The sequence below is a fragment of the Macrobrachium nipponense genome, chromosome 35, assembly GCF_015104395.2.
Source record: "Macrobrachium nipponense isolate FS-2020 chromosome 35, ASM1510439v2, whole genome shotgun sequence".
Classification (NCBI taxonomy): domain Eukaryota; kingdom Metazoa; phylum Arthropoda; class Malacostraca; order Decapoda; family Palaemonidae; genus Macrobrachium; species Macrobrachium nipponense.
Genome location: NC_061096.1, coordinates 50,980,565 through 50,991,761, shown reverse-complemented (window position 1 = coordinate 50,991,761; position 11,197 = coordinate 50,980,565). Strand labels below are relative to the sequence as shown.

At 38.8% G+C, this 11,197-nt stretch overlaps 1 protein-coding gene across 1 annotated transcript; it reads left to right on the top strand.

The window, feature by feature from the left end:
- The first annotated feature begins 7,444 nt into the window (after positions 1–7,444).
- On the top strand, positions 7,445–10,490 carry LOC135208754 (RWD domain-containing protein 1-like). Its single transcript, XM_064241253.1, has 2 exons — positions 7,445–7,654; positions 10,249–10,490. Exons 1-2 carry the CDS (start codon positions 7,537–7,539, stop codon positions 10,368–10,370), a joined length of 240 nt encoding a protein of 79 aa, XP_064097323.1. The 5' UTR covers positions 7,445–7,536; the 3' UTR covers positions 10,371–10,490.
- The last annotated feature ends 707 nt before the right edge of the window (positions 10,491–11,197 follow it).

The following is an 11,197-nucleotide window of genomic DNA, read 5'->3' as shown; positions in this document are numbered from 1 at the left end:
CTGTTCAGTGGTAGAAGATCCCAGAGCTCTAGCAGTAGAACGCCTTCCTGCTAGATTGGTCTCAGGTAGACGTTTACGCATTTCCCCCATTCAAGATTCTGGGGCAAGTACTCAGGAAGTTTGTGACTTCAAAGGGGACAAGAATGACCCTGATAGCCCCCTTTTGGCCAGCTCAAGAATGGTTTCCAGAGGTACTGGAGTGGATAGTAGACTTCCCCAGATCCCTTCCACAAAGGAGGGATCTTCTCAGACAACCACACTTCGAGAGGTTTCATCAAAACCTCCCCGCTCTCGCTCTGACTGCCTTTCGACTATCGAAAGACTTGTCAGAGCGAGAGGCTTTTCTAGTAAAGCAGCAAGCTCGATCGCTTAGAGCCCGGTAGAACTTCCACTATCCGGGTTTATCAATCCAAGTGGGAAGTTTTTAGAAGGTGGTGTAAGTCAAAGAAGTTGTCCTCCTCCAGTACCTCTGTAGCAGAAATAGCTGATTTTCTGTTATTTCTGAGGGAAGAGTCGCACCTCTCCGTAGCCACGATAAAGGGCTATAGGAGTATGCTATCGGCCGTCTTTAGGAATAGAGGCCTAGATTTGGGAAACAATAAGGATCTGCATGATCTGATTAGGTCATTTGAGACCAAGAAGTCTAGAATGACTTCTCCCCCTAACTGGAATCTAGACGTAGTACTGAAGTTCTTGACTTCAGAGAGATTTGAACCCCTACATTTGGCCTCGTTTCGTGATATAACAAGAAAATGTTTATTCCTTTTGTCACTGGCGACGGCAAAAAGGTGGGTTAGCGAACTGCACGCCCTTAGTGACAAAGTCGGGTTCAATGTAGATTCAGCCATCTGTTCCTTCAAGGAATTATTCTTGGCGAAGAATGAAAATCCTTCGAACCCCTGGCCGAGAAACTTCGAAATAAAAGGATTATCGGGTCTCGTCGGCAGGGAACCGGAGAGGTCTCTTTGCCCGGTAAGGGCTTTAAAGTTTTACGTTAAAGAAGAATGGAAACAGTTGTGGGAGGTTCTAGACAAGGCCTGTGGTGCTCAGTGAAGGATCCATCAAGACCTATGTCTAAGAATGCATTAGCCTTTTTTGTCAGGAACGTAATTATGGACGCTCATAAGGCTTGCACGGACGATTCTTTAAAACTTCTGAGAGTAAGAGCTCATGAAGTGAGAGCAGTGGCGACGTCTCTCTCTTTTCAGAGAAATATGTCGCTGAAGAATATCTTGGAAGCGACATATGGAGATGAATTCTGTGTTTGCGGCTCACTATTTGAAGGACGTGCGTGTGACCTATGAAAAATGTTTTTCATTAGGTCCTTTTGTGTCTGCGGGCACAATCCTGGGTACAGGAGCTTACAACAATCCTTAAGATTTTTTTTTTATTACTTAAGTCTAATAGATATGTTCTAGACTTTCTGCTGAACAAGTGCAGTTGCCGCACAAGCGGCCAGTCACTTCAGTTTAGTAAGGAACTCTTGTGATATCTTATATTAGATAAAATTTTTTTTTTGAAAATTATTGTGTGCTTGTGCATTGTGGTTGAGTTACGGTTGTTGCGAAGAGTTGGGGATAACTCTGAGCAATTTTTAATACTAACATGGTGGTTAGGATCAGGTGGTCGGGATTGGTTGTATGCTCCTTAATAAGGTGTGTTGTCATGTAAGTGGATCAGCACCCATTGACAAAGTCCTTTCAGGCTCTGCCGAGTAAGTGGATAAGACCCCTTCGGCAGACCCACAAGAATTCTTGGCCATAGATCACATATCTCGCTCAAAGTTTCTTGAGGTGATGCAGACTATGTACGGGGAAAACACCCACGAAGTCTACCACCTATCAGGTAGGAACCAAGGTTTTTATTTTATACCTACAACAGATGTTGTTTACCTGTCTATTCTAGTAGTAGCTGTCTCTTACCCTCCACCGAAGGGTGCCAATCAGCTATGTATATATCTGACAGGTAAGTTGATTGTATGAAAATGATATTGTTATAATACAATAAAGTTTCATACATACTTACCTGGCAGCAATATATACGATTAGGGCCCACCCAGCCTCCCCGCAAGGAGACAGGTGGAAGAGAAAATATATGAGTAGAAAACGGGAATGGTTCCTAGTCCTGCCACCCAGGGCAGGCCGGTAGATCACCTGACCTACCTGTAGCGAGTGGCGCGAAATTTGAATTTCTGTCGGGGACGACGGAGTCTTAGCTATGTATATATCTGCCAGGTAAGTATGTATGAAACTTTATTGTATTATAACAATATCATTTTTCGAAAACAGCTGCGAAAGCAATCGCAAATGCAAGAAGAGCCTCTACAAGAGCTGTCTACCAATCGAAGTGGGCTTCCTTCAGGGCATGGTGTAGAAAGGAGGGAGTTTCCTCTTCCACGACCTCTGTGAGCCAGATAGCCGATTTTCTTTTTACTTTTAAGAACAACGTGCAGAAATTGGCCAAAGTTCCCAGACCAATCAAGGGATACAAGCGGCATGTTGTCAGCAGTTTTTAGGCACAGAGGCCTGGACCTCTGACAACAGGGATCTTCACGACCTCTTGAAATCGTTCGAGACTACGAAGATTCCTCAGGCGAGGCCGCCTTCATGGTACCTTGACGTGGTTCTTAGACTATTGATGTCAAGTCCGTTTGAACCTCTTCACTCAGCGTCTCTTCGGAACTTGACAAAGAAGGCTCTTTTCCTAACTTCTCTGGCGACGGCGAAGAGAGTTAGCGAAATCCAAGCTTTTAGTAGCCAAGTGGGCTTCAAAGGAGACAACGCTGTCTGCTCTTTGAGTCCAACTTTCTTGGCTAAAAACGAGAACCCGTCTAACCCTTGGCCAAAGAGCTTCGAGATTAAGGGTATGTCGAGTCTGGTGGGCCAAGAACCAGAGAGAGTCCTGTGCCCTGTCAGGGCTCTCAAGTTCTATGTTCATAGAACGAAGGAGGTACGAGGTCCCTCAGGTAATCTCTGGTGCTCTGTGAAGAGACCGGAATTACCTTTGTCAAAGAATGCTGTGGCTTTCTTTCTGAGGGACGTCATTAAAGAGGCTCGTTCATCTTGCCAGAAGACTGATTTGAGCCTCTTGCGAGTGAAAGCTCACGAGGTCAGAGCTGTCGCTACCTCTCTTGCCTTCCAAAAGAATATGTCAATCAAGGACATCCTTGATGGCACCTTTTGGAGGAGCAATTCTGTATTCGCCTCACATTACTTAAGAGATGTGAGAACGATTTACGAGGACTGTAGTTCTCTTGGACCATACGTTTCTGCAGACACAGTCTTGGGGGCTGGAGGTAGCTCTTTCCCTATCCCTTAGTTAGGAGTTAGGTTAGTTTTAATATGTTTTGTGTTTTTGGTTGTTGGTGAGATCTTGTGTGAAGATCTCCCATTCTTTAGATTAACTTTCAGGGGATTTTTGGTCTAGTTGGTCAGGTGGTGGTCAGTTGCTTCATAGCCCTCTTATGTAAGGTTCGATGGTCTTGTCACGTTGAGGTCACGCCCCCGTTGACAGAGCATCCAGAGCGCACCAGCACTACAGGTCTCCACCTGGCTGGCAACTCTGATTGAGCAGAAGCAGGCTTAAGTGACAGTAATCACAGAGTCTACTTTGCCAACAGGTGAGGAACCAAGATGTACATCATCTACTTAATTTAGTTTCCTACAAATCCTATTCTGTCTCTTCCCACCATCCGAAGGTGGGATTCAGCTATATATATATCTGTCAGGTAAGTTGCATGAACAAAATGTTATTGTTATAATACAATTAAGTTTGTTCATACTTACCTGGCAGATATATATATAGCTGTATTTTCTGAAGTCCGACAGAATTTCAAAACTCGCGGCACACGCAGTGGGCGGCCAGGTGGTAGTACCCATTCCCGCCGCTGGGAGGTGGATATCAGGAACCATTCCCATTTTCTATTCATATTTTATCAATGCCACTGTCTCCTGAGGGGAGGAGGGTGGGCACCTTAATTATATATATCTGCCAGGTAAGTATGAACAAACTTAATTGTATTATAACAATAACAATAACATTTTTTCTCTCCCTCCATCAATTACCCAACAATATTTTATTCTAATACAGTTAACAAGCATGGATAGTATATTGACAATGATATCAAAAATGTCTTCCAAAATATGAGTCATCCTCAGTTCAAACCTGGGCAGCAGGAAGTGTGAAAGAAATCATTGTAACTGGAGAGCTCAGGCCATGACCATCAGTACATCTGAGAGAACAGTTGCATTTTTGGCAGCAGACCTCCTGTGACATCGGGATATTGCTATTTTTTTCACTTACTGGCAGCCTTCTTGTGGTTAAACGTTGGAATTGGAATAATTGAGTGCAGCAATAGTGGAGGATCAGGTCAAGGTCTTGTATTCTCATTGAGATGTTTGGCATCCATGCAACTAGAATGAGGAGACCTAACTGACTTGACCTCTTTAGAGCAAGATTCAAGTGAGGAGGACTCTTTATCCATTATAGATCTGAAGGCTGCCAGTAGTGACTCATAAACCTGTGTGTAGTCTGTATGAGTCAGGTATGATGATATTCAATAGTAGGCTTGAGCATTATGAAAATTAAGGAAAGTTGTTGAGGTAAACTTGATAGGGTAAAATTTAGCATTCAATATTAAAAGTTCCTAGGTAAAATAGAATAGTAAGGCTTTATACACTAGATTACAAAGGATGTAGTAAAGTATGCATCAGAACTGCCTGCTGACTGAAATTGTAATATTCCCAGATGAATAAACTGTCTTTTTATGCATGGAAAATCTTATACATTTTAGTTTCATATCTGTGATACAAACTTGAAATTACTGATGAGTAGAATTAGAATTTTTCTAATAAAGCTAAACTAGAAAATTAAAAGGAATGGGACTCCTCAGCCCAGCAAAGCTTCCTACATAGAAAACTATCGCAAACCTAAACAACAAATAAAAGATGTAACAAATATAAAAGACACGCTGTGGATGTGTCAGGATAAAGCAAATGTCAAAAACTTACAGTCTAATTAAGGAAAGGTTAAAGGAATCAAAGTTCTTTACATTACAAAGTAAAGAGGATAGAATGTAGAAGGTATTTGAGGCTGGAGAAGTTATGAAATATGACTCAAGATCGTGTACTTCAAGTTGTTCCCAGCCCAGCAGATAATCTTTTTCTTCATGACACCTCATGCAGTTAAACCCATTTAAGAGTCATGTTCTGTAACATATGTGACAATACCACATGCTTTTATGTGCATTCAGTATTCATGTATTTTACAGGTATTCAGGTTGAGTGGTAATCATACTGTCATCTCTCAACTTATGCTCCTTGCCCAGTAGATTTTGTATACCTCTGTAACCCAGCATTTTATTCATTCACTGTAGAACTTTGTGTTAGGAAATGTTCAGTGAAGTAAAGGGACTTCTAAAATATTGTTTCCTTTTAAATTATCAGAATGATGATAATCCAGCCACAATCTCCTTGTGCTTATTTGGGAGCCTCAGAGGATTTTCTGTTGTTCATATGCAAACAAACCTTCGGTCTTAACAATAAGATAATTTCTAGCGCCTAGTTGGATCCGGTTAAATCGCAGATAAAAGCAAAGAATCTTGTGAGATCTGGCCACTCGTGCGTATATCAGGTGAAGAGTGGTCAACGACCACACATCAACCCTACATGGTCAGTCCTTTTTTTAACCGCCTGGGCAAGAGTTGTGGTTGACCTCTCTCGCCCTTTACCCAGTTCATTGCTCGTTTCGATTGTATTTTGTTTACCTTAAGACAAAAGTTATTTGTCTTTTTTTGGAATTTTTACTATTATTTACTGGAATCAGATGTGGAGATAAAAAATAATGGCTAATGCTTTCCTGTATCTTATGAAGTCAGAATAAACAAGAAAAGGAAATCTTTTTGTATCCAATTTTTCACTGCAGTGTAGCCTTTAGAAGAATACCATACCTATGCAATGATTGTACTTGTTAATGGAACCTTATCAGTGGCGTAATTAGTGTTAGTGGCCACACCCAGGGCAGGCTATGAGAGAGTGGTGCCCCATTCCCATGATAAAAAATACTAAAAGTGGTGAAAATTAAATGCACATTTTAAGCCTTAACATCTCACTCGTTTATTTGATTTCATACAGCCAAAACAAAAACAACACAGCAGATTTACAATGGAACCCTACAAGCGTAGTTAGAAGCAAATCAAAGTCCAAAAGCAGAGTTGATAAATCATTGTTCAGTGTTCCAGTCAGACAAAGTATGCTTGAAAATCTAGAATTATGGCAGACCAGATCTGCTCAAAAGATGCCAGAGTGCCGCCACCTGGGGTACGCTCTCCCCCCCAGTTACACCACTGGAATTTATTGTTAGCTGTCATGCCTACACACCAGTATTGATCGGCTGAGAAAGCATCCTTAATGAGCAGGATAAGCACTGTCCAACTTTCAGCATACATTAATGCCAAATCTGTTATATGTTTCTCATGTCCAAGATTTAATACAGCTTGGAAAAAGTGTTTAATTGAGAATTCAAGCAGAGTAAACACTGCTTAAGTTTCCATTCATATATTTATAACAGTGATGATATCAGTGCAACCAGTTTTAGGTCAATTGCCCTTCCTTTACTTCAATACTTCTTTCTGGTGTGGCTGTTGGCCTTTGCCTGATTTATCTTTTCATACTGTTTATACTCATTGCTTCAGTTTATCAATAGCATAGAAAGCCCTATTTGCAGCAATAATGAACCCAAAGTTTAAGATTATTGACAATGGTATTGTTCTAAGCCAAAGACAAAGCTTGAAGTTATTCCTCTAATTGGGGAAATAAAAAATTCTTTATATATTTGAAGTAGAAAAAGAAAAAAAGTGTATGAGGAAGTTCCCAGGATGGATGCCATGAATAGTTCATCAGTTCATGAAATGCTGAAATAGGGAAAAATTTTCTTAGTTGTGCATTTTTTAGTTAAACTGTAGCATATATCTACAGTATATGTATGTACTTAAGAAAATTATATTAGTGCTCCGCATATGGGACCCTATTATCCATGTTAGACTCTGCCAGGATGTTTAGTGTTTACCATGGATAAATGAAAAAAAAAAAAACTTTACTTACTATTGGACAGTTATTTTTCTCTCCTTTCGTCATATATAAAATATCAGACCTGCATAAAACAATTTTATCTCAATTAAATATACAAAATTACACTGTACATTGAGGTGTGGTGCATCTACTTCCTTACCACACTTGATTAGGTTCATCTGAAGGCAAAATATTTATAAGTTACAGTGGTCTTTCCTAAAAAAGATAACAGCTTTTCCCATTAACAAACTAATTTTCATTCTGATTTTGTGTGGGCTTACTTGTAAGTGATGTCAAGTTTTGCACATTATTTTTTTTTTTTTGTAAATTTAAATTTTATTGTGTGTAGTAAGGAGTTTTCTGTGTGTATAAGGTTTTTATCCCTCTGGTATTTTTTCAGAAAAAGTTTGAGGGTACAAGAGTATCTGTGGAAACATTCCTTGCATGGAAAGCCAAATTTGATGCTGAAATGGCAGCTTTACGTTGTGATGACAAAGATGATGAAAAAAGTAAAAAGCTAACTGGCCGAGAGCTTTTCATGAGAGATAAGACATTAAATGAATCCGACTTGAGTTTCTTGGGTGAAGGTAAGTTTTTTGTATCTGTTGCCATAGGTATAAATCATACTACTTAATTGCAGTTTAACAAGTTAAGTTTTCTCTGATGCTGTTGCTGAAATTTATTTCAGGTATAATAATTTTATGATTAACATTTTGAGTAGGAAAATTGCAGTGCTTGAAATTTTGTGAAGGAAAATTACAGTTCAACAATCCATTCATGCAAATTGGAAAGTTGCATTATCAAACTCAACTAGTTACTGCAGACTGCTTGCCTATTAGCTGACTAAAATTAGTAAAATCATTAACAGGTGAATGACAAATAAGACCTATACTAAAGGTTCTATGAACCTTTTTTGTTGACATTGTACAGCTTTAGTATCATTTGCTGGTCTTTTCCCACCCAACAGTCCAACCAGTTTTGTTATTCCTGCTCACAGTAATGTATTTACATATAATATTTCTTTGTACCTGCATAAAGCTTGACCTGATGAAAATAGCAAAAACCTGAGTAGATTTTTATAGAGGTATTTAAGAGATAAAAGTGGCATGGATGGAGGATTGAAATTTAGTACATGTAAAATAAAGCTTATGGGGACTGTTGGAGAAACAAAGGAAACTGAGGCTGGAAACTGCAATGAAGCAACAAAAGACAAGGGTTCAGTAGCATTGCCCCAGGCACTTAGAATCTTCCAGTGGAATCTATGGTTCTCCAGGAGAAGCTGTTATTGCTGTGGGTCAGAATGTGTTTTTGGAAGATCAGAAGTCAATAATGCATGTGATCCAGGGAGGGGTATCTGTTTATCAGGGCTCACAATATGAACTGAGGACTAGCCAAATCCAGATCCTAAAGCAAAAGGTTTGTGATGGTGGTGGTATCTCCATGAAGTAGATCTTGAATAAATGAGACTTGTTATTTGGAAGATCTCTAACAAGGCTCTTATTACCCAAGAAGAGTAGACAGCATCAAAATTCAAGGCTACCTAGGAGACCTGAAGTTAATACCCCTGTCAATTTACTATTCAAAGAATCCATGTACACACAAGAGGTATACACAGAAGCTTAAGAGTAATCTAGAAGTCCAGCTCAAAAGTGTGAATGAAAACAGCCATTAAACTTTGCAACATGGTTGTATTTTGCCATTCCTTTGATGGTACCCAGATGGCATGACATTCCTAACATTCATCCTCATTGATAATGCTTCATGGATGACTGATATAACAAAATTACATATTTTTGCTTCCCAGCTCCATTTCTATCATGGAGACCTTGAATTCTTAGCATACTATCAACAGCATAGAAGGAAGAGTTTGATCCAGTCTCGACACTAGTCCTGATAGAACAGTCCAGGAATAGTTGAGGAACTTCAACTTCAAGGATGTGATAGAATGTCATTGACACTTTAAATGCAGTACAGCTTTCTTTGTAAATTGCTGCATGGAAAAAGAGATGGTCGGAATGCATCTAAGCACCTCGTGGGTTCCCATATTAAGAGCATCATAAAAGACATCACAAGGCCAGTTTGAAAAGGAAGATGAAAATCAAAGTTGTTCATATACAAATCAAACATGAGGTCTTAACATTAGTATAATACTAGCGCCAAGCTGGAAACCAGTAGAATTAATAACAAATTTATGAGACCCAGGGACTATTGGCAAAATCAAAGTTTCTGAACTTGAGATTTGCAGGGAGCTGCTGACCAGCAAGGAGTTAATGGGGATATAGTGGAATGTGAGGCACTCATAGAAGACAAGGCAGAAGCTCACGTTGAATTGGAAATCAAAAACACTCAGGACATCCACATTTATAGGTTGACCTTAGCACTTCAGGGAGAGAAGCAATACAATATGTTATCCAAGCCCACTGAAGCTGTATGAGAAGATATTTTGGAGAAGGAACATGCCCAGCAGATGGTAATATGATTGTTCTTCAAACTGAAGGAGAGCCATGGACGTGTCAGATGAAGAAAACAAATTGAAGAAGAGCCAGGGACGTGTCAGATGAAGAAAACCTTAGCTTGCCTATCAGACCACCCAAGGACATGAAACTGCTCCAGTATTTCCCCATCTGTAACTAGATGAGCTAGAGAAGTACAGCAAGATAATCACAGCAGTAGCTACATTGAAGGACAAAGGAATTGTGTACCAATTGCTGCTGTCCATCAGCCAAAAGGAAGTAGCAGTAATGTAGAAACTGGCAGTAAATAAATTGGAGGTGTATAGACCCCTGAGTTCATTGGGAAGTGTAAGCACTCCAACAATACAGCTCAAAAATTGCTGTCAAACATGGACACGATATCATAGATTAAACAGGGAAAACAAAGCCAGTTCTTTAGACACGGTGGACAGCTGTTTGAAGCAAAATAATTGATTCAGGACAACTGTATGAAGCAAAATGATTGATTCTGGAAGCAATTTCTTGCAAATGCTTACCACCACCATTGCCTTATTTTACTTGGTGCTATATTGCTTTTGTGGTTTGGTAGGTTTTTATTACTGTTAAGGCATTATGCGGTTGTGATCATCTACATATTTGTTCATTTGTAGAGCTGAATTTAGTTGTTGCTCTTCTCTTATAAATGGTAGCATGTTACTTTTTAAATTTCCGATATGTTATTTTTCCAGGAGAATCAGAGGTAACTGTAGATGAAAGCTTATTCCAAGATTTAGATGACTTGGATTTAGAAGATGATGACGATGCTGATGAAGATTATGTACCAGGAATGGAAGAGGAACTTTCAGACTAGTTATAAACATCATTTATTTTTATCATTATCTGATTTATTCTTGATGCCCATATTTTTTGTTAATGACAGAAATAGTGACTTACTCTTGATGCCCATATTTTTGTTAATGACAGAAATAGTGAACTTAAGTAGGTTGTATTTCATTTGACTATTATAATCATATAAACCTGTTTTTTCTTGTTTTTTTATATTAATTTTGACCAACTATTATTTCATTGAATTATTAGCAATATTCTAGATCTGAAAGTAAGGAGAATGGAAAGTTATTTAGTAGAAACAAGTAAAATGTAATTTGGTTTTCATATAATTTATTTTAGGTATTACATAATGTCCATGTTGAATTGACAAAATATTTTGTCATAAACTTGGCAGGCATTAAGAGTAATTTTCAAATAAAATTGTTTTTATATTACCTTATAAGGTCAGTAAGTTTTGGCACTTTTTCTGCATCACTGGAACTAATTAACTCTTTCATATCCGCTTAGTTTTGAGCACTGTGTCCCCAGATATCAGAGGTGTCTGGGAGCGCTCGACAGTGCGAAAAAATAATTATTTCGAAAATTCAGCAAAAATATAAATTTTATGCCAGCAACGTTCATTTTGCTGTCCTTTTTTCTAAATGTTAGTATTTTATGGTGGAATAGTCAGAACAAGAGATCCCAGCCCTCTAAATACGAAAAAAATGTGAGTTAATTAAACAAAACAAACAAAAAATCTACTTTTTTTAATATTTTCATTCGTAACCCAAAAACTATGGAAGTCAGGCGAATTAATTATTTTTTATGAGAAAGCCAATAAAATTCCCTAAATATCGACATATAAATCAA